The sequence below is a fragment of the Ornithodoros turicata genome, chromosome 5 (assembly GCF_037126465.1).
Source record: "Ornithodoros turicata isolate Travis chromosome 5, ASM3712646v1, whole genome shotgun sequence".
In the NCBI taxonomy this organism is placed as follows: Eukaryota; Metazoa; Arthropoda; class Arachnida; order Ixodida; family Argasidae; genus Ornithodoros; species Ornithodoros turicata.
This window is the reverse complement of record NC_088205.1, coordinates 73453871-73477913: the sequence shown is the minus strand read 5'-3', so window position 1 is coordinate 73477913 and position 24043 is coordinate 73453871. Positions and strand designations below refer to the sequence as shown.

The 24043-nt window shown below is 43.1% G+C and overlaps 1 protein-coding gene across 12 annotated transcripts; it reads right to left on the bottom strand.

Annotated features, from left to right (window-relative positions):
- Positions 1-363: 363 nt before the first annotated feature.
- Positions 364-23408, bottom strand: LOC135394758 (pericentriolar material 1 protein-like). 12 transcript variants are annotated; one of them, XR_010422963.1, is made up of 37 exons: positions 23206-23408; positions 22568-22716; positions 22369-22467; positions 21507-21593; positions 21265-21393; positions 21047-21112; positions 20755-20842; positions 20389-20663; positions 19443-19620; positions 19012-19123; positions 18806-18922; positions 18263-18685; positions 18148-18195; positions 15966-16248; positions 15738-15891; positions 14809-14931; positions 14592-14729; positions 13876-13979; positions 12548-12752; positions 12288-12439; positions 12006-12215; positions 10598-10726; positions 10168-10292; positions 10005-10093; positions 9656-9701; positions 9222-9414; positions 8927-9088; positions 8707-8850; positions 8571-8624; positions 8021-8329; positions 7815-7940; positions 7252-7349; positions 4871-5060; positions 4715-4786; positions 3164-3182; positions 1672-1780; positions 364-524 (listed from the first exon to the last, which is right to left on the bottom strand). XR_010422963.1 is itself a non-coding variant. In XM_064625700.1 (36 exons), the coding sequence occupies exons 2-36, from the start codon at positions 22688-22690 to the stop codon at positions 511-513; spliced, it is 4974 nt and encodes a 1657-aa protein (XP_064481770.1). In that variant the 5' UTR covers positions 22691-22716; positions 23206-23408; the 3' UTR covers positions 364-510. The 12 variants fall into 12 exon arrangements, 11 of the variants coding, with proteins under 11 accessions (XP_064481770.1, XP_064481768.1, XP_064481773.1 ...); XM_064625700.1 differs by lacking the exons at positions 3164-3182; positions 21507-21593 and adding an exon at positions 22063-22149; XM_064625698.1 differs by lacking the exon at positions 3164-3182.
- Between the last annotated feature and the right edge of the window lie 635 nt (positions 23409-24043).

Genomic DNA, 24043 nt, shown 5'->3' with positions numbered 1-24043 from the left:
TTAACTGTGCTTCACAAAAGACAGTTATTATGATTGAAACATTCATCACGTCATCAACTGGCGTTTGCAAAAAAGAATTGAGCGTTAACTTCAAGTTTTAGCAACGCTTGATCTTGGTTCAAAGTTAACTAGCATTGGTGAAACCGGGCCTAAAAGGCGCAAAGCAGAGCTTCAAGCCGACAACTAAAACTACAGCACTGTCACAGTGTTTCCCTCCGTGCAAAAAGACAAGTCTCGCTTGCTGATCACTCCACAACACCAAAATTTTGCTCTTTACAGTTGGATTTACAGCCACTTCTTTACGGCGGCAAGGTGGTAACATGCAATATCTGTGGGGGAGAAGAAAGAAAAGCAAAGGCACAGTTAAAGCAAACAACTATTTTATTTTTGTTTGTCTTTCAGAACCACGCAACAAACCCATTAAATTTAAAATGTAAAACTCCTCTCTTTGACCGCACATCCGGAGCACTCAAGAGGGTGATTTGTAGCCTTTTCATGTGTACAGACGGATTAGCCTTCGCGTCCTGAAAAAATAAAGCTGCATAAGCATCGCTGTAGTCCTGATGACAGATCTATGTGTGTATGGTGTAATTAGAGGGCTGAGAAATGGACAGACGTTCACAGATGAGCAGCCTGAGTGAGATAACAGCTCACAGGTAATACACGATACAGGGTTTGCATGGGACAGAAATCATGTAATTGATCGCAGGCTAAATCTGTGGTACTTGTAAGATCAACGCTGCACTTATATGCAATGTGCAAGAATATTGTATACTTTAAAGCTATGTGATTATGTACGATGCTTAACGTTTTCCTGTTACAATTGTCGTCAACAGGATCATAGGTCGGCACCTTTCTAGAAATTCATTCGACATTATACATCATGGTGGTCCTAAACCCATCATTGGACATCGACATCAACATCACAAGGCATCACTGCACAAGGCTCATGATTTGGAAAAGTAGTGAATTTAAGAAAATAGATTTTTGTAAAAATTGTGAAAGCAGAGAAATAGTGTATGGAGACAATTTTTGCCATCTCTTTTGCGTCTTCTTTTCTCCATACACAATATGTCTGCACTAACTGTGGTCAGAATTTTTTAAAACTACAGAAATGCCCATTCCAATCGTATTCTCGATTAATTGTGCCACATTATGGGCTTTTATCTAACTATAAGGTGACTAATTACCTAATATTCATTAACTTACTCAGTAATTAAGGATTTTCAGGCAAAAATGGGAGAATGGGAGACAGTCCTCGTTGAAAGTCATTCTATATTTTAGTTGATGAATTAATGAATTGAGTTAATTAATAAATTTTAGGTAACTTAGTCATGCTGCAATAGTAATTAGCATGCTCTCTTCGAGAGTATATCTGCCTGGCCATATAACTCAACTGCAAAAACGACATGTATGCTGCTCTCAGCTTTTCAATAAAGAATCTGTAAAGGATTAAAAAAATGCCCTGTATATAGTATATATCTATATTTTTTTTTATATGGGCAGTTCAGATGAGGTTTTTGGTATACCAGGACTCCCACAGCAGAGAGCCATTATACTGTGTGCCGAGTGCAGCCTGATTACCTCGTAAGTGCCTTCTGGCAGCTACAGTCATCATGGGAGCCAGCAGAAGGAAGAGAAGCAGAACAGAGAGGATGGATGGAGTCGTACCTGATGGAGGCGCTGCACTTGGCAGAGGAGGCGGCCCTTCATGAAAGCTCCCATCATCCGCAAGCGCTCCGTTGACAACCGGCTCTTCATGGGCATGCGCTAACTCCTCCTGAAAGGGCACGTAACCATCACCTCAACACGTACAAACTTCGTGTGTGGCACCATACTAGGCCTAGAGGTATAGTCCGGCAATCATTACTCATTTTGACCGCATCCTAAAAATAGAAGACTAGACTTATCCCGCCCCAACCTTTGCAGACTGAAAGCTATTTGTTTGAATTTTTCTTGAGATTTTTTGCAAGCATTACGGTCCTGTGGGGAAAAAAAAGAAGCACTGAAAATCAAGCACAATCTCCCCCATCCATTTTCAATGGCCCATATCACTCAATAATTGCCATTTCTTCAATATGTTTGATTCACGTACACGTTTACATCACTACACACAGGTGATGCTGTCTACAACAGTCTGACATGCTTGCGTAGTAAGGCACCATACTTCTGTGTGTTGGACAACCTACGTGCGGCAGCTTGAACATGAAGCTGGCACAAGAAATTTGATTTTCAAATTTTCTACAGGATCATAACTCTCGCAAAACATTCCAATAAAACTTCAGACAAACAGCTATCAGTCAGAAAATTCTGGGGTGGGATAAACACAATTTCCTATTTCTATGATGCAATCAAAAGGTGTAATGATTGCTAGACTAACCCAGTACACACTAACCCAGTAGAGACTAACCCTTCACTTCACAATGCAAGCTGAGCTGTTTATCTGTGGTAGTTTCCAGCTTTCAAATTATAGACGTTTTATTAAAATCATTTAAAATAATTCAATAAAATATGAATTATTTAAATATCTCATTAAAATTAAAATTTAAAATCAACATAAACACTAAACATGAAAGAACTGATGTTCTGAGGCTGGAACAACATAGAAGGGACAAATACATACAGCCTCAAATTGCCTAAGAAATTAACGATGAAGGATGAAAGTCACTGAAAAGGTGGCTACAGCTAAACCTTTTCAAGTGACTTTCATCTTTCATCATAAACACTAAGTCTCAAAATGAAAGTGGGAGCAATTGTGGAAAACTTAACGAAAGGTTCAAGCACCGCACTGCATCGAATGCAGCTTAACCGACAGAACTAGCGAGTCTGCTAGTCATGTCTTTGTCGATCTCGTTTTCGTCAGTGTCACTGGTCTCACCCAACGGCAGGAGAACAACTTCATGGAAGAATCTTTGTACTCTTAGTCCAGATTATAGTGGGCTATATATGACCAGGTATGGCAAGGACACAAACTGGGTAAGCAGCAATGCGCCCCACAACGTCACGATACATAATAAGGTTGCGTTCCTAACGTCAAACCGTACAATGCATAGCTGCCTCTCCAAAACTGTTTTTTTTTTACTGTAGGTAAAAATAGGCTGCTGAGAGGTACACACCAAGTTAAACTATGGATAATAATCACTTCAGTGCAAAGTGCACATACCCTTACTTTGTGCAAGTTGCTGAAAAGATACAAAAAAGGATGTCAGAAAATGTGGCACCATCTATTATAAAGTCTGTACAACCCGTTTGATATGCACTACCTCTTCAGGCTTCCATGAAAGCGAACACCATCAGAGTTGTGAGAAATGATGGGCTACCAAAATGGCTTTGGTAGTGAACTCGAGTGACAGTTTCCTGTCGCCACGAGGAAGTGTTATCTGTTAAACATGTCTTGTTAAACACATTCTAGCCTGTGCTTGTTTCATCATTGCAAGGAATGTCAAAAGCAAGAAATAGAACATGGTACTCAAAGCTTTACTTGTGGAGGCTTTTGTACCGCGCTCCATTCTGTTAAATTCTGCACACACAGACAATACGATACAGCATGTATTGGGAGAAGTCCTCACTAGTATTGGGAATTCACCGGCTATTGTAACGTTGTTAGCATAATGGTGTACGAAACTGAGCCCCAAGCAGAATGCTTGCACCAAGCATAATAATAATAATATTAAATAAAATAACAAATAAATATTAAAACTTGAATATAAAAAAAAAATTAAAAATTCAAGTAAGAACAAGGAGACAGATTTTTACCACTACCTCATCTTCTCTCTTTATTTACTCAGACAAATGTCAATGTCGTCTGCATCATAGCTATGAACGAAGTCCACAATTAGGAGGGAAAGTGTGTCCCCCAGTTCATCTGAGGGAGAGCATCCAAATTCCAGCAGCACATAACTATGGTCCTGCTCTTTGGCAAACCAGACAGTACTCTCAGGGGGTGAAAACAGCAACGTGCAAAACACTCATCCCTGCTACGACAATACAGAAATCAGTTTTTAGTTTATCAAAGCTTTTCAGCTTATGCAGGACCTCTAGTAGTATACACGATAAAACTTGCATATCATGTTTCCCACGGTCCTTGAAACCTTTCAATACCCTGGAATTTGAAAATGTTGTTTCCAAGATCTGGAAAACCCTTCATTTTGCATCTTTTTCTTGTTATCATAGAGCAGCTAGTGGAAAACTCGGCTTATCCAAAGTCAGAACAAAACTAATGAAACCACAGGGAGTTAGCACTCTTTGCAATAGGTGTCAGATCAAAGAAAACAGCACCCTCAGTTATATAAACCGATTTTCCTTTCTGTCCTATGATGTTTAACACTCGGGTGTCATCAGTCACATCTGTGATCTGATAACTATGTATTGTGCAGTCCCCCTATATTCTCTCATGTGATACCCGTAGCTTATAAATATTTTTGTTAGATATTGAAGCCCTGGTCATAAACTGTGTTTTACATGCCAGACAAAATGATGGCTGAGCCTTAAAAGGTCCTTGAAAGACCACTCAATTTTTGACCCAAAATTGAAATTTTTGTTCCAAAATTGGAATTTTTGTTCCAAAATTGAGTGGGAATCGTGGTATACACCACTGCGACCAGCTTAAAAAACTGCATAGCCTACAACACCCAGTCCTCTTAGAGTACCAATATCTCAGGCTAAACAGCATTTACCTGTAATTCATGATTTTTAACAAAAACATTCAACTCACAGATGCCATTAACTTAGTCGGAACATTGTCCAAGCTTGGGTCATCTTCCCCAGTGTTCAGTCCTCCGACAGCCTAAAATGAAAAACCCCAGCCTAAGCCGCTTTGTCAAAAGATAATGCTATGATATTCTTGCAGTGCACTTTGTGCTAAGCCTACCCCTGCGACTGCTCCCTGCGCTTCGTCCTGCTGCACGTCACCCTCGGGGTTCCGGTCGGCTGCATCTTGGCCCGCCGCCGGTGACTGGTCGGCTTCTGCAAGGTCCTGCGTATCTTCTGGCTCGGTCTCAGGGCCTGTTTCCCTGTCTTCTTCGTCTTCTTGCTCATCTTCCTGACGAACGCTCTCAGCGCTGTGTACGGAACAAGAAATCTTCACATGACCCTGACAGCACGTTAAAACGCGTTAAAATTTGGATCGGTTGGTTACGTGGTATTTAAGAAAGGTGTAGGGCTTATGTCGGCTATGTACTGTCTAACATAAAAACAAATTGCTGAATGCAATGTTGGGGTAGCTTTAAGGCCCTCGGTTTTCTGCTGTGGCAAATTCAAAATTCCGCGGCACCAACTTGTAAATTCAGCGATTTTCCACGGCGAGCAGTCAACGGCTGCTTGAAACGGGGAACGGTATATTTTCTTGGATAATGTGGGAGCGAAAAATACTTTATATAAGCTTACAAATTCAAAGCACTGTTGTGGCTCAACATTATATACATAATATCTTGCGTTCTCCTCTGACAAAGACAAAGGTCTGTCACCTGCAATCATTGTATACTTGCTGAAATATCTTTCAGCATCTACAGAGTTTATAGAACTTTACAGGAAGGAGTTTACATGCCCTGCAGAAGTTCCATCTTTAGGACACCCTTTTTTTTTGTTCCTGAGCTGTAGGCATTACTTAAGAGTCTTAACTTTTTTAAGCCAACCTCGCAGACATCAAATCAAAATCCGCCGCTAAACTGCACACGTGAGGGATGCTGCCCCTTCTTCAGGCGAAGTGTCCACAATAAACTTGGGCTAACGTTATCTTAAGCTAAACTACAATCTGTCTGTGTTTGTCCTGCAGCACGGAAAGCTTCCTAAAGCAGGTTCAATTTTGTAGAGCAGGCTCCACCACATGCAGGGAAGCGTCACGTGAAGCCCACTTTCGAGAGATGTCATTCGTGTCGTCGTATGTATTGGATACGCGAATCGAACACCTAATATTTAGATTCCGGATTCAAAGAGAATCTGGATTCACTTCGAGTGATTGATATTTGATTCCAATTCGAGAACTCTAATATTCTCACACCCCTAACAATAAGGGATTCCGTGAAATTTTCGTGAAATGCGAAACGAACGATTCCACGATTAATTCCGAATTCTGCGAAATTTCACGGAATCGCAGAAAACCGAGAGCCCTAGCTAGTTTATGGTATCCCATTAAAATGTCGAAAGAAATATACAGGACAGGCCACAAGATGCGTTAATACAGGGTCGAAATAAGTACAGAAACCTAGTGGAACATCTAAAAGAATGCCATGGGTGCAAACCTATATTTGACAACACTGAAATTGTTTGCAAAAACAGGAAACCTGAGATTCTTTTGTATCAAGAAGCTTTCGAGATTAAAAGAATGGGTCATAATTGCGTGAGTATGCCGTCTGTATATATATCTGAGAGATAAAAAAGTTTATCAGTGGGAGTAAAGTTTGAGGGAAGGATAACGATAGCCATAACCAATCAGAGAAGATGACAACTGGATCAACCTGTATTTAATAGCATTGTTTACGAGAATAAACTTGGTTTGCCAGTTGCAGTGCCTTTGTCTTTGTTCATCCTTCTACATACCTTGACCCTAAGGAAGTGTATTTCAAATGCTAAACTGCCAGTGCATTGTTGCAGAGGGCAACTGCAGTCTTCAATGTCTCTGAGGGTGAGCTTCACCAGATGGGCATAATTACAGAAGATAACTAGTATGCTTTTGAAATAGACCTTGCCTAAACAATTATAAATAGAGCCTGAAGTTTTAGGGTTTAACCCTATTCTTCCCAGAATTGAAGGTTGTCCCTTTAGGGTGAAACCCGCTTTTTACCCGGCAAAGTGCCCTGATCGAGATGTCTGTAGGAATGCAAACTAACTTGTTTTGGCAGCAAATGCAGTTACATCACCGTTTGAACCAAACAAGTACAGTTAGTTTGAGTAACTGAGCCCAATTTCTCCCCGAATTTAGCATACTGGAAGATTTTTCACCCGAATTCGCATGAATTTAGAGCACACGTTTATTTGCCCAATTTTTACCCCCCTAATGTAGAAATAAATACAGTCAAACTCCTTTACAACGAAACTCAGGGGACAGCAAAAAAAATTCGTAGTAAAGGTATTTTCGTTAAAAAGGATGTCTATTATTGGACCTATAGGCTCCAGCGGGACCGCAAAAAAATGTTGCTGTAATGGTATTTTCGTTAAAAAGGTATTCGCTATAAAGGAGTTTGACTGTATTTCCCGAAAACTTCAGGCTCTAATTATAAAGCAGAACTGTACGATGCACTGAAAGACACATACTGTTCTGGAAGATTAGGAACAGGTTCATTTAGCACCACTGGGTCAACGTGGGCTCCTGCAGACCTGGGAACATCAGCAGGCTGGAAAAGGTGGAAGTTCTGTGAGAAATCATGAGATCGACTGTGTTATCACCGGTGCTCCAAAGCAACATTTCTCACAACGCCCCACACATCTTTTAGTTAAGCTGGAGATTAATTCACAATATATTCATTTTACAGAACAGTATTCGAGTGAACATTTGCATACGTCTAGCATTTTCCTACGCCTTATTTCAACCTGGTTGTCTTATGCCCGGTTTCACCAACGCTGGCTAACTTGGAACCGAGATCAAGGGTTGCTAAAACTTCCCACTGAATTCTTTTTTACAAACGTCAGCTGGTGATGTGATGATCGACAACTAGAGTTGGTGATGCGATGAATGTTTTGGTGACAATAACTCCCATTAGTGAAGTAGAGTTAAGCGTTAAATTCAAGTTAAGGGGCTGTTGATCTTGGCTCAAAGATTAATCGACGTTGGCGAAACCATGCCTTAAACATGCACAGGTCCATAACGTGCATATTACATAAAAGGAACCAACGTCTGCTGTTACTGTGTCACAAGATTCAGTTGCTTGAAGGTCTCTCTTTGTACGGTGTAGAGGCACCGGAACATCATTCTCCACTTTGGCTACAGCTGTTGGTTCCAAAGCCTGGTGTAGAAAACAGGTCAGAAGCTATTTCAGTCTTCTAGGACACTACGAGATGAATTAATTAATGACTAATTACTCACAGGCACGAGGGCCGCAGTTTCCCCCTCTCTTTCTGGCCTAGCGTCCCCCCATGCAGCGAGAGGAGGGCACCCGTCACGCACAAAGGCCTCCCGAACTTTTGTCAGGATTGTCTGTTCGACGTCGGACACCAGCTTGTGCTCCAGCACCAGACATGACCTGAGGGCTCCTATTACTGATTGCTGGTGCTCTCGGAGAAGACCCAGGCTATCCACGAGATGACTCAGTGTATCGACGTTCCACTCCTCCCCAGTGTTTTTACGCAGGAAGCTCGTGAGCCGAAGCATGCAGAGATCCATTTCAGCACTAGCCTGACAAAAAAATTAATGAAAATGTGTTTCTACAATATTTAGGAACGACATCAAGATTAAGTATTCCTCATTTTTGTGCTGAAGGTGAAAAATGTAGTGCCTTGCATTTTAAGGTTGAAACCAGATTTTTACCCCCCAAATTTTCAAACAACATAAAACCCGAAAAGACAAGGTCCTAGTTACACATATTCACAATTGGGTTTTTATTGTACGTACATTCAAACAATAAGAGAAATAATACCTCCTCTGCAGTGCTATTCTTGTCATGTTCAGGTATCAGGTTTTCTGTTTGATCCTGGAAAATAATCTGGTTCTACAAGTCTATCTCAGCATACATGCTCATTTGCCTGAACTGCTCAATAAGGACAAAGACTTGCATTTCTCTCTGTGGAGGACCTTGTGGACGTTGGCCACGATGCAGCACAGCTTGCAGGATATCGACCTTTCACCTTCTTACGAACACTGCCTCCGTCTTGAAGTTTTGACGGACTTTTGTCCAATAGTGAATCTGACAGCGCATCCTGTAACAGAGACAGAATAAGAAATTTCTTTCCTCGTTCATGAACCCTTTTGTGATGAACCAGACACTACACTAACCTCTGTACGAAGCCGCGGATCATAGAGTTCAGCATTTGCATGCAGGTCTGGGGATGATTCAGATCCAACTCTTTGAATAGGAACTTGTGTAGGGTCCGGGAGTCTACAACTTCCTGGTAGGCTGTTTTCTTTTGGAACATTGCTCTTAACTAATGAAGGAACCTGCAGTTTTTACGAAAATGTTAGACTATTAAAGGCAAGAGGGAAGCATTGCTGATGTTTCATTTGCATCACAAAAATGTATTTGCATTTGGAAGAATCCCGCGTTCCTCAACCATAAGCATGATGGACATACTTTTCGGCGTGCTCCACCAGACCCTTGAGAGGACGCAGACGTCATCTGCAACGTCACTGCGTCCATGGTCTGCAATTGTCGCAGCAGGACAGCTAGACTCCCAGTGTCCTCGTTGTTGGTCAACAATCTTGACAACTCTGCTTGGATTGAACTCTTGAGTGCATCACAAGCAGAGTGGGAGGGCTGACGTCTCCTGTTGAAAAAAAATGTGCTTGCATTTTCTACCATGCTGAGGATTGCTGTAGCATGCAAGTCCTTCCGCAATGGTTTCAACTAAACGAAAGCTCAACTGGGGGCTTCAATTCCTGCAACACCATCTGGACATGATGCAGCTCTGTACATTGTTCAAAGATTGGGTGCGCATTGCTAAATTCTAGCAATCATCCATCTGTGCTCTGTCAATTTAAGAGATCATGCGTGCTCCACAAAATTACCTGCTTCCTGGCGTGTCATCTAGAGAACCGGACCCACTTGCAGACACTACAAGACATAATTTCACGTTAGTAAATTATGTATTGTGCGCAAACATAACCACCTTACATAAATACAGTAAAACCTCGTTAATTCAGATCGCACGGGCCCACAAAAATGTCCAAATTATCCGAATATCGAAAGGACAACGAAATACAACTGCTGCCGAACTAACGAGCGCTTATTGCCGTAGACTAATATCGACGTCTGCAGGGACTGCACGGGTAGTCCAAATTATCCAAAATTCCTAATTAACTGGGGTCACAAATTAGCGAGGTTTTACTGTAAGTCTCACAAGGATATTGTCCTTACTTCCAGATTCTTGCTTTATAGTGTTCGATTTTTTGTTTGTTGCCCTCAGTTCTTGCACATTGGCATTGGGAACAGGCCTCATGGGATGCCTATGAAACACAACATAGCATCAAATGCACAAAATGTCGAGGCATGAAAAACAAATAAATATTTGTCAATTTACCTGGTGCTATCCATTGCTGAGATATCATCTGCATACCCGGGACCCCGAGATGCACGAGCTCGTGGTCGAGGCTCCATGGGTCCAAACGCTGCTTCAGGAATGCCGCCAGATGCCAGCTGTTGCACCTGTCGTGGAATGCGCCAGTATTTACTTTAAGCCTATTCATTTTAGAGTTTTTTTTTGCGTATTGTTTAAAGTTTTACATTAAATGTAAAAATAAAAAATATTTAAAAATTTATTAATACTTATTATTATTATATTATTATTAATTATATTAATTAATAATTATTTATAAAAATTTATAGAAAAATTTAAAAATAGAATATAATATTTATTTTAAAAGTTAATGCGCACTTAAAATAAATATTCTATTATTCTATTTTTGCGGAACACATTTAATGCAAAACTTTTCAATGCAAGGGTGACTCACATGGAAGTTTACAGGCAACTCGTTGCTCTTCATCTGCCCTGCAGCGGGTGTTGACCCTGACAGGAGGTTTTGTCGTGAATAACTTCGGAAATTGTCCCAGAAGTTGTTGGCCCTTGTGCCAGGAACAACCTGCCAACATCCAGAAATGTTCAATCACGGTTTCCCAGAGCAGGCTTGCTTGAAAGGTCTTAAAAGCACTGTCTCATAGATAAGGCCCTTGGTTTTCCGCGATTCCGCAAAATTTCGTGGAATTCGGAATTAATCGCGGAATCCTTCGTTTCGCACAGAATTTCACAGAATCGCTTATTTTGGAGGGGGGGAGGCGGTATATTCGAGCTCTCGAATTCAAATCGAGTATGAACCACTCACAGTATTCGAGTCGCGAATCAAATACCCAATATTCGGGTTTCCGGATATTCGACTACGTGTATTCACCGAATACGAAAGACACCTCCCAAAAGTGGGCTTCACCTGATGCTTCCCAGCATGAGGCAAAGCCTGCCTACCTAGAACGCGTCATTTCATTCTGTGTCATTGATAATGCAGCAATGCAAACTCCCGAAGCGAATTGCCAAAGACGATTTTGAAACACAGGGTTTCTTCGACTACCAGCGGCTGCCCATGCGACCGATAACGGCTCGTTTCCATAGCTGCGGCTGCTGAAAGAACGGTTGCGATTGGCGGACTCTTAATTGTGACGTCACGTCGCTGAAGCGATCGGGCTTTGTCTCAGGGTGGTGTTGGTATAAGTGCATGAGCCGAGATGAAAAGAAAGGCACGGCAGCTGCCGTCGTCGTGCGAAGAGATCGGGCCGCGACAATACACCGCACAGAGCAAACATTTTGCATGGTGGCTCTTGGTGGACAACTTGACGAAAGAAACAAGGCTTTGAACCATATTAAACGTCACATCCCTGCATAGAAATCTTAAGGAGTATGCTAGAAGGAAGCCTCCAAAACTGGGATGTATGGGCGAGGGTAGCACCATATTGAATCAGCTACCGTTGCGGAGGCGCATGCAAAAAACAATCCGGTAAGCATACACCAAACGTAATGCAAACAAGGTTTTTTTGAGCAGGAACACACAGCTCTAATCTATGAAACCCTAAAATTTGAAAGAAAGAAAAAAAAAACAGACACGACACACTCAACCAGCCTTGGCTACAAGCCTGGATAGGGGCAGACAGTGACAAAATCCAAAGCCAACTGAAGCAGCGGAGCAAGCGTTGCCAACAGTTTTCGGAATTGCGCCTCGAGCCCCGTTGAAGTTCTTTGCTCTCCTCCGATCCTCCTCCCCGCCTTTCCTTCTAGCATCTCTCCTTAAGATTTCTATGCGCCTCCGCCCCTTTAAGCTTTCCGAAACACATTCACACTCCAACAAGCAGCAAATTTGCTAAAGACGCAGTCACCTGGTTGTTGAGAGTGCCCTGAACACACCGTTGGTCTGGCATTGACTGCTGTCTTGGTGAGACAACGGGCCCCTGTTGCGCGATATTCACTCCACCGAACGAGACTTGACTTGGGGACCACGTAGCAAGAAGTAAAGGATTCATGGAGTCCGGAGACTGAAAGTGACCCGCCGGTGGACCACGCATCGGCGAGTCTTCTGCCGCGCGCGTCTGTGTGCAACGTAAAAACGTTTTCACTCTTTCGCTCCACAACTGGTCATCAGCAAAAGCTGAAGCACTCACGCTCAAGTGTTGTAGATTCTGCTGGAGCTGACTAATCTCCAGTTGCTGAAGGTTGAGGATGTGATAGCAGTGGATAATGCTCAGCAGCAACTGTTGCTGTTGCTGGATGGAGTACTGCTGAATATCAAATCCTTGCTGGCGTTGCACTGGTCCTGGAGGAACAGGTGATGGATAAGAACGCTAAAACATCCATTTGGGCTTGTTGGGCAAAGACGGATAAGAAGCCAGCCTGAGTACGACGTTTCTGAACTCTAACCAACCTCCTGGAAGACTGACGGTCGACGTTGCTAGGAGAGCACTTGTTAGTGCCTGTTGGTCTTGCAGAATTGAATTGCAAAGTGCACTCGTATGCTCAAACTGCTGCTGTAGGTGTTGTGGAAAAGGTGGCCAGTTGGGAAGACTTGGAGCTGCAGGCATGGTAAGTCCAAGTTTCTCAGCACAGTACTGACCTTCCTCTTCTGGGAGCTTTGTGAGACAAAAAAAAGAAAGAAAGAAGCATGTTATACATACTTAGATTCGGAAATGCCCTGAAGTAGCTTCACATAGATCTACTAAACTAAGTTCTCCCCTAGTGAGCAAACAGTGGCGTGTATTCTTCTAGCTTTCGTCACACCTTCTAAAGGTATCTACACCTAAGTGGCTCCAGTGTTACCAGATTGATAATTTTGCACACAACTGCATGGTTCACTAGTAATTGCAAACAGTAAGGAGAGTCCCCGTTCAGGAAAGCTGTGTGATCAAATTGCTGTTAATGTTCAACAGTAACAAGTCAGTAGTGGTCCTAAAATAGTCTACACCTAATCCAGCTAATCCGATTAAGCCTGGTGTAACATAATCAAACGCACCATAATCTTAATTAAGCCTACACAGTCTAATCAAGCATATTGCATGGTCTTGAACTTAATCCTAGTAGATTCAATAACCTGACACAGCACTTGCAACAGGGTGTCTACCAAATTGCAGCCTTCAAATTCCCTGACTTTTCCAGGTTTTCACTGACTATTTCAAGCCAATTCCCTGACAAAAACAAAAGGGAATTTGGTGCCTGCTCCTACATTTTGATACAGATCCCTCATAAAACTGACCATTTATTAAGTATTAGTGAGGCTACCCTACTTTTCTGCCTCAGAGCTTGTCGTATTGGCAAACTGCTACTCGCGGTAACGTTGCTGCGGCATCACCACTCAACCACCAGTTGGCACTCGCGATTCGCTGCGCATCATCACGGCATCACTTGTCTGTAATTCTCCCTGACTTCAGCAGCTTTTTGGCCAAATTCCCTGATAATCCCCTGACTTTTCCAGTCACATCAGAATTCCCTGACAATTCCCTGTTTTCCAGGTTGGTAGACACCCTGTTAAACATAAATGCCAGACAGGCACGACTGACCAGATCATAGCTAATGGAACGTCACATAGTCCCAAGTTTACATGTGCTCCAGTTGTTACGATATACTTCCGTGCAAGAATGTTAGTCAGCCTGTTAGGGCTGCCACCTATCAACGATGGCACCGGCTAGAAAAGTAGACAAATTTGCTCCCTGCCGTTTCGTCGTTTTTACCATAAAGAACATCAAATGCTAACAGTACCATTCCATTTTGAAGACTAGCAGGTTGGGCACTTGCTGTGGTCTGCTTAATAGGCCAGCTGGTAGCAGAGTTGATGCACTGTGGCACCTGCCCAGTGGTGCTACCTATAATGAGATCACCGAGACGACGCTTATAACGAGAGCCTGACGTTTTTGGGTTAAACCCGATTTTTACCCGGCAAATCGCCCTCAATGAGACATCCGTAGGAATGCACACTAACTTGTTTGGCAGCGAATGCAGTTACATCACCGTCTGTACCACACCAGTACAGTTCGTTTGAGTAACTGAGCCAGATTTCTCCCCGAATTTAACATACTGGAAGTTTTTCCACCCGAATTCGCATTAATTTAGAGCATACGTTTATTTACCCGATTTTTACCCCCAAAATTTAGAAAAAAAATATTTCCAGAAAACTTCAGGCTCTACTTATAACACAGGATAGGACCTTTGCATGCGCTTTGAAGGAGCCAACAAGATGCTACAGACGAAAGCAAATCAGTTTGACGTACTGACGTAGTGTAACACACACACACTGCCAAGTTTTGTGGTGATGTTTTCACCCATACCGTTTCCATTCCGTTTCAAAGTGTATAGATTTGTGTAGTATCCCTTTCTTTTCTGAATAACGCGTCCTGGAGTAGCCAGTCCCGAGTGGCTCGAGACTAACATCTCCATTTTTTTTTCTTTTACAAATCAATCAATCACAGAGTACACACCCTTCGACAGACTACGAGCAAGTCGGGTGTTATCTGCACGCCCGTAAGATAGATTTGACTCAGATATGCTGCGATCCCTCGTCGACTGGGCCACTGTTTCGGGCGGAGCAGCATTCGTTTCATGATCGCTGTGACTCCCTGCAGAAACAAACAAATCAACATTCATACAAAAACTCACGGTCCATGAAAATATTCGCTAGACTGTGCGCCAGCACACCTTCAGATTCCTGAGCACCGTTCTCTGGAGCTTCGTCATCGTCCTCCAGGTTTTCCTGGGTGCTCGACCCGCCCCAGGTGGCAGCAATGGTTGTGTCTCCACCAGCCAGCACACTACCTGCACCTGGTACATGATTACTCATCGCATGCCTCGGATGCCTAAGGGTCAGCGTGCAAGTGCCATATTTATGCGCATAACACTGACATTCGTGTCCTTCAGTTATCTCTATGCAGAAGAAAAAAGTTAAGTTGCAGCAGGACCTACTAGATTATAACGGCCGTGTCATAGGCACCCCTTTCCTAGCTAGCGGTGGCGCTACTCATCGGCCCGGTTATTGCTTCCTCAGTTTCTGCTATTGCAGAAATTGCAATTGCAAATTAGCAATACTTTGTACTTCAGCTTACCTTAGTATTTTTGTACAAGCGCTGCATGTCCTAAGGAAGATGCTTCTTTCTAAAGTTGATTATCATCATCATTCTATGCGTTTTCATAAAAGCTGTTGCTGTCGTCTGCTACGGTAGTCGTACGTCCGCTTCTGCGCGTTCAAAATTCAAATTTCCATCGTCCAATCACGATGTAGATCTTGTGGGCCGATGAGTAGCGCCCCTAGTGGATCATGCGGACAGGCTCCTCATAGGGGTCGCCGATTACGACATGGTCGTTATAATCTAGTAGGTCGTGAGTTGCACATATAACCATCGTTACTAAGCTTTCTGTATGCGCTTTGAAAGAACAGATGGACCCTTGGGGACATTTGGCCTCACTCTTTTTTTCCAGATGCTATTATCAAGGACTAGTGTATCGAAACTAGTGTATCGAGGACTAGTTTTCCGAAAACGTGGTTCTAACGGGTTAAGGCCCCATTATCTGCATAGACATGGTACACACGCGTGTCACTTGCTTAAAACGAGAGGAAAACAATACTGTACCTTCAAAAGCCTCCGATCCGGCTGAGCACGAACTGACGCTGCGAATATCTTCATTGTGTGAATAACTGAACAGATGTTTTCTGTGCTCCTGTTTTAGGAGCTCTTCGAGCATTGCTCGCTCCCTGTTGCCAGTGATCTCCAAGTTAGAGTGATCCTGCATCAAGCATTAGATAGTTTGCTTTCTGTCTTAATATTGTTTTTTTTTTTTAATGTTTCGATGTGCATTACCTGTGTACGATTGCTGGGCTTGCTTGAATCGTACAGGTTTTTTGGCATTGTGAGGGTATTCAGGTTGTCCTTCTTTGAACGCCGCGCTTTGTCGTCCCTGTGACCAGCGATTGGCCCGGAAGTAGCGCCCCCGTCTTCGCAGTTTTGGTCACTCGTGCCAGCTCTCAACTGATTTTTGGTCGTTGTCGGACGATTACTGGCTGCAAGCTGTTGCCGTAGCAACATCTGACTTCTCTGATGTTCTTGCAGCTGCAGAAGCTCTCGCTGCTTTTGAAGTACATCGCTGAATAAAAAATAGTTTGTCAACAATAGGAAGAATACATCGCTCAGTGACACTGAGCTGTAAAAGCTACATCGAGTCGCATTCGATGAATTAATGCATCTTGACGAGAAGTGTTTCGTGGCATGCGGAAAGCGTGCGTTGGATCAACTCTTCACAGCAAAGATGGGGGAAGAATGTCAGTTGTCCAATTCATATGTTGTTCATATTCATGTCATCATATTCCAAAATACTGATCTACAGGCAAGCATCAAAACATCTCAGGGCGGAAAATAATCTATTATATGCGCTTGCATTCGCTTATTCAGCCACAACTCTATCTATCAACACAGTTAGCGATGTTGAACCGAACCCAACTGCAAACCTTGTCAACACGAATCCAGCCAACCCAATCAAAGAAGATGTCGGCCATCATCCACACCTTCTGTATAAATATTGCAGACTTATACTTGTGTAGAAAGCCAATTACTGGTATTATTTGCCTTGCTATGCCAGACAGTGTACGGGGGTTCCTTGAGTCCAGAAATGTTGGAGAACCCCTGGCATAAGAATTAGTGGATATGGTAAACATCTTTGATTCCCAATAGCACACTTTGTTGGGCTAGTTGGTTCATTTTTCTCACAGGTGAAGAGGAGTGCAGGCAGGGACTGAAACCGAAACGAATATTGGTTCGGTTCAGTGACGGGATTCGCCGTTTTAATATTTGCGGTTACCGGTAACCAAACAGTTGAACCGGTATTTTTTTCAGTTTTCTCTGGGATGTATCCGCAAAGTGAGTTACAAAGTGCAGACGGGTAAAAATGAACACATTTATCTGTTGTGCCTCAAAGTAGGGTGCCTCAATACTAGCTCCCTCTGCATAGTGCATAGTATTCAGGCACGTTATCTGAAAGGGTGGGTGCAGTGCCATCTGCCAGGTCGAAGTGAACTCTTTCTTCGACCCACTTTTGCCGTTTGCAACATTCCCCGTAAAATAATTGGTTGCCTACTATCTCATGTACGTTCGTTTCGCTAATGCTGTAACAAGCTACAAGGCAAGAAAAACTGTGTGCGTTTAGCAGTTAAGCAAACAGATGTGGAAACAAACAAAGTGCAACGCCTGGTATCTTAAATGACCACAATAATACAGGTCATAACTCATAAGGGACGTACGCAATACATGTCATACGATGCTTATGTCATCGGATTATGGGTCCAAGAGCATGAGATGGTATGTTGTCTACACAACTTCTGAATGAAAAACACATGACGAGATCTACTTTAACGGAAGCACGTACCATACAGCACTAATCAGAGTTGTAAAGCGATGCAAATATTGCATCCAAAGTCGTTTGCGTTCACGCTTGAACCGATTCATATGAACCGGTAAACGAAGTCACATTTTTTGGTTCAGGTTACGGTTTCGGTTAATTGCCGACGGTGAATTGCGGTTATGTTCTAGATACAGTTCTTGAAAAAAATTTGGGTTCCCCAAGTGGTTTTCAGTTCCATTCCGGTTTCAGTCCCTGAGCGCGGGCGAGGACAGATACAGACAGGAAGAGGACGAGAAAATCGCTAACTTTCAACTACAGGTTTTCCCGGCGATTTTAATCCAAGTGCCAGCTAAATTAATCCACGTGCCATGCAAACTTTATGGGGCATGGATTAATTTAGCTGGCACTTGGATTAAAATCGTCGGGAAAACCTGTAGTACAGAGCTTAGATCCCTGCGCATGCGCCGGGCATCATCAGGCAGTTTGACAGTGATATCAAATACCTCGATAGCATGTTGTAAACATGAGCGTGTTCTATCTCTGTTTTATCTGAGATACGTCCTTGCCTGAAAACACTCTGCGCATGCGCAGGAATCTAAGCTCTCGGCTTGGTTTTCCCAAATATACTAGTTCAAAGTTAGCGCTTGCCTCGTCCTCTTCCCGTCTGTATTTGCCCTCGCCAGCACTCCTCTTCCCCTGTAAGATCGCTGATTCCAGTGAGGCCATATGACCAAAGCCTCATCTTATCGTTTTATGCACTTACTGGTGCGTGGGCTCGTTGTCACTATTCCGTTCTTCAGAGGACCCTCGAGTCTGAGGCATTAGATCTGGCACAACTTCTTCATCTTGTAGTGAAGACACTAAATCCTGCAGGTACTGCAACCGGTTCCTGGTAGCCTGCAGCTGCCTCACTTTTTCAGCAAGGGCCTCACTACCGTCTTGCATGGGTCCATTGCTGGCCATCACGGGTGCCTGCAGAGGGGCTGGCATTACTGCAGCAGAAGCGACACCTTGCTGCGCAAGCGCCGCATCCGCATCCTCGTTGGCTCTGCCTTCGGCTTCATAATGTCGACGTGCAGGGAAGTCACCCCACAGGTTGTCCTTTTTGCAAGAAAGCGACTGCAACGCCGGAGACTTTGATCGCTTCGGCTTCAGCGGGAGCTGTTGCGGTTGCGGGGCCACTGGCCTGCACAAATTTCATTTTATTATAAATTTATTTTTTTTTATTAACAAGCATTTATTCTATCTCATTCTAAGTGCCAGTCAGAAAGTCAGGTTCCAAAGCAACCAGACTTGCACCACATACTGGGAGACAGATGACACATCTGTGCTGGAAAACGCTGAATCTAAGGAAGCATTTTGGTCGAATTTCTGCACAGAGCGGCTTAGTTGCTGCAGAGACTTCTTCATGTCTTGAAGCCTCCTGGAACAGATGGTTGACGGAAAAAGCATTTGTAAGTGTCATTCCAAACGTTGAAGCAAGCTCTACGGTATAAATCCACTCATTCAGACCTTTTCTCATCCGAGGTATGTTTTAGAGCATTCTTGTTGACGGATAGCCCACGCACGGCGCCTTCACCAGAAGACACTGCATCTGATTGTACTAAGTCTCCACAAGCATTTCCTGAACAAACATTAAAAAAGGAAAATGAATGCCAGCGCAGCTGAAGTACAGAGACGAAAGGAAGGTAAAACGGGTAGGAACACTTTATTACAATTAACATGAACAAGACTTTCGTGCAAAGCCTTGCACTTAATCAGCTCTGCACGAAAGTCTTGTTCATGTTAATTGTAATGAAGTGTTCCTACCCGTTTTACCTTCCCTCAATGTAATCACAGTTAATAGGACTTTGGCATTGCTTTTTACTTTGTATTGTATTGTTACAGAAACTAGAAAACTCGCAGAAAGAGAATAAAAAGAAAAAGCAAGATTTGAAACATACGGGGAGATTGTGGTACAGCTTGTAGAACTGTAAGTTCCGCAAGCAGGTTGTCAACTTGCATCTTCTGCTCCTGGAGGTCCCTGATCTTTCGTTCAAGCTTCTGACGTTCCCGACTGAAGTCCGAAAGGTCTGCTCCCAGATTGCTGTCAACTCCTGGATCAACTGAAAGTTGGTCCAACTGCAGAAAGACACGAGTCGACAGAGTTTCATAATTCAGTGAGCAAAGGACGCATACACATAAAGCTGTCACTCAAGTTGAGCTATCTTAGGACACATTATTTAATGATGTTCACTCCTTCTATATCGTCCGGCATGTGACACGTGGTTGAGTGCTGTTAAGGACGGCACAGCCAGGAAAAAACCCTCAAGTAACACACCGCAAAATTGCTTCCAGGTCTCTTGATTACTGCATGGCTAAGGGGAAAACAAGATGGTTGTGCTGAGACCCACAAATACAGCCTGAAGTTTTCGGGAAATATTTTTTTCTAAATTTGGGGGGTAGAAATCGGGTAAATAAACGTGTGCTTTCAATTCATGCAAATTCGGGTGGAAAAACTTCCAGTATGCTAAACACAGTGCCATCAACGTTTGCGCAACATCGCTGAAAGATTACGTCGCTGAAACGTTTTCTTTAATAGAATGGGTTTGGTAGCAGATTATGCCTCTTTCGCTCTGCAAACATTTTACATCCCACATTTCAGCGTGTGATGTGTCTGTTCAATTTGCACGTTTAGTCATCATTTTATGGTTTTTGCGATATTGAATACAATAATTTTCAACTCTACGTACTAGTCTGAAAACGTCCTGACATTGTTTAGCCCATTTGTAGGCTTCAGTGCTCTTGCTGATCATGTCAAACTCAAAATTTACAATTCTCACAAAGCTACTGGAGTTGAACTTTTCTATCATTTTCCGATCATCATGGACAAAGTATTTGTCCACCCACCATCCCATGCGGGAGCCTGAAGTCTTGCAATTGCTGGAGCCGTAACTGCAGCTGCTCCACTTCAGACCTCTGTCCATCCAACTTCCAGTCAATGCCATCCTCATTGGCTCCACCAGATGCTCCACCACTTTGAGGCGAATGGTGGGACTTGTGTGCCCCAGACTTCCTAGAGCTTCGGGATTCCAACGGAGGAGGCAGTAAGGTTCCTGCTGCGGACGCCTGCTGGATCTGGGACACCCATTCCCTCATATCGGGGCTTGAAGTTGCAAGATGCTCTGTTCCCAAATGAGACGAGGAAGCGTTAGTGACACTTGGGATGTTAATCGTCAACACTTGGCACGGTTGAACGTGAAGCAACTTTTGTACCCTGAAAAGCACGCGCTTCAGCCAGCTTGTTTTCCGCCTTCTTCTGCATTGTAGAGACGACCGCGCGCTGTTCTTCCAGCTCCATCAGCTAAAGTGGAGAGACCAAAATGTTGGATACGGAATACAGAATCTTAGAGTGTTTTTAAACCATTATTCATCTTGATTCAGCGATTTTTAGCCCTTCCATCTTACGTGAGTACTAATAAGGGTGACTACATCAAATATGGTGAGAAATAAGATCTCCATATAAAACTTCACTGAGGTCGGATGAGCAACAGTGATCAAGCAATACCTTTGCTTTTGACTCCAAAATCTTCCTCATAATTGCATTCTGCCTCATCAAGTTTTCTTTGTCTTCCTGCGGTAAAATTTTGTGGATCGACGCAAGGTTTAGAATGACACTGTATAAACTTCCTGGGCAGTATAAAAGTATTAGGACGAGGCACATTTCCAGAATTGGACATTACGCATATCACAGACACAAAAATCACTTTGTGTAGAACATAATACCTGCATAAACGTAAGCTGTCGAAGATCCATCGGTGCTCCGTCAAAACAATCCGTGGTGAGCACCTCTTCGGAGTCCTCAGGTGCTTCTGCACGCGCCTGGAGTTGCTCTCTTTCCGTCAAAGCATTAAACTACGTGTTGAACAAAAATGTGTCGAAAAAGCGTGTCAACGGAAAGATCAGCAAGAGCTTTCTCGATCGTTACATGCGAAAAATGCACAAGACGTGCGACATGCACTGCCTACCAAAACATTCGTGATGTCACCGCTTGCTTGTTCAGCATTCAGTTGGTGCAGCATTTGGTACAACTTCAACATGTGCTGTTGAGCATTCTGGAAGCATGCATTGATGCAGACACTCCATGTTAGATTCATGCAAAGATACATACTCATGGTTAAGCTCTGAGTCGATAGCATAGATGCAAATATAAACCATGTTGCCAGATTTCAAGCTTCGAAATGTATCCGACAATGAGTTTGAAATGGGCTCCGACACATGGGAACAAATAAAACGAAGCATTTAAACTCAGCAATTTTAGGAGAGGAGAAATGACTGACTCGAAATGCGATATTATAGTAGCATTTTAAATGTGACATGCGCAAAAGCTTAAAATGTTTCACTGCATGTCTAAAGGCTACAAATGCAGAAATAGAAATTCGTATGCTTCAGTGTCTCTTCAGCAAGCAGCATTTGTTACATGTTAGTTAAGAACCAGGCACACTGGAAATTGTCCTTCAGGCAGGGCATCCAGGCTAATTCCAAAATTCGCAGGCGTAAAGTCTACGTCGGCATCCTCCTGACCTGCTCTAGAAGAGACTTCATATGTTCTGATTTCTGTATCATATCTTGATGAAGGTTCGTCAAACGCGACAGCTCTTCTTGGGCTCGCTGTTTGTAATTTAAAAAGGTAAAATAAGGTTTACTCATTTTGCTTATATTTTGTGTGATGTCTGAATTTGGTACCAAATTTACAAAAGCAGCTCTATCAGTCTGCCTAGTTTCACCGTTTATGTGTAAGGGGGCAAGAAGGTCCACTTGCTAAGTGTTGCCTTTGAAGACATGGGGAAAAGACATGGCGTACAATTGAAGTAATGTAAGTATTCTTACAGGATCATCAGATTTCTCCAGGTTTTTCATGAGACTTTTCACCTGCTCGATGCATTCGTCGAGATGTTTCAGCCGGTTTGTAAGGCCGCTGGTATCGTGCTACATAAAAACGTGGTCAAGTTCAGAAACTATTAACACAATTCCAAGCACACAGAGGTTTGCACACTGGTATGCAAAAAAGGAAAGAACCAGTACTTACTGCCCTGTTGGTATTTTTGTGGGCAGATGGTGACACCGCTGCTTGTACTCCTGATGCGGACTGACCTTGCTGTTGGTGGACGTTTCTTCTACCTGAATCAGCATTTGCACTTCGGCGCTGCATCTTGGGGTTTGCTTGCTGTTAACTTTCTGTTAAAGTAAAGAAAACAACACATACCTTCAGCACTCAGAGGTGAAACATTGGACAACTGAATGCACGTTCCACGTTGTTTGTTCCCTATTTTGCACTGACCGTTAGAACATAAATATTTAAAGCTACCCTTCGCATCACCTCTCAAACTACAATAGTTGTGTCGTGGTGTCCTAATGCACCATTCTTCGTTTAATGTCACGAGTAAAATATTTACAATGGGACAATGCAGCAACACAGAATTAACCGGAGCACCTTTTAATGCTTTAAGTTTTTAAACTTGAGCAGCAACATGTTGGTACCTATAGTGGAGCTTTCGACTATACAACATTCGTATGTGACTCTCTTGACACCTTCGTAGGACCCCACATCAAAGCACATGCCATAAGGAGCCCTGAAGAATGCACGTTATGAAGTGTCAGCGTCGCTCTTACTGTAAAGAGCAAACGGTGCTTCAAGCACAGCTTCAGTTTACATGCCGAGCTTACCCACAGAATTGTGACCGGGCGGTCGGGCGTACGCGCTTTCCTTGAACAGCAACGGTTATGCACCGTAGTTGGAAGACAGGCAAAGAGTGACCATGTCGTTCACAATACTGTATACCACAGAGGGCAATAGGTGAATTCAACGGAGTAACGCATCATTAGGCTCTGAAAACAACCTCGCGAAGTATCGTATTTCGTAATGCTGATTTCAGCCGTCGCCGGCACCGTTGTGTTTCGTATAAAAATAAATATTTGAAGACGCATTGCAAAACTAGTTATTCATAAATTGTTTTTTTTTTCTGTGTGTGCATAATGATACAACAAAACGAATTTCCTCTTACTGCTTCACTATTTATTACGATAGCGCGCCAATACACCGAAAGGTGTGGAACCACGCGAACATCTGGCATCCATGGTCGTACCACTTGAGTACTGGTTTCGGTTTGAAACGTGCGTTCCAATGCGGCATAATTTTTACGACACGTTGCCAAGCAGAGCAATTTAAGAAGAAGAAAAAAAGCGTATTGTTCAGGCCTTTCTCACCTTGAAAATATGTATTTACTGGAAATATCTTTGTTATTCGTGTTTAGTTCGAGCTACGACCGACGCTTGTTAATCTTCAGTTACGTTACACAAAATCTGATGCTCGAAAATCAGTTTTGCTCAGACTGTGGTTTTCTTTTGCCCCCGAAGCATTTTACAAAATAAGGAAATAAAACTCTTCAGTGTGGGTTCTTTCTCTGTTCTCCTCTTTTTTGTTGCACAAATCAGCCTGATTAACTTGAGCTCAGCACTGCAAGGGCGCAAACTTATTTGAATTCAAGTTAGACGTACTCTGCAA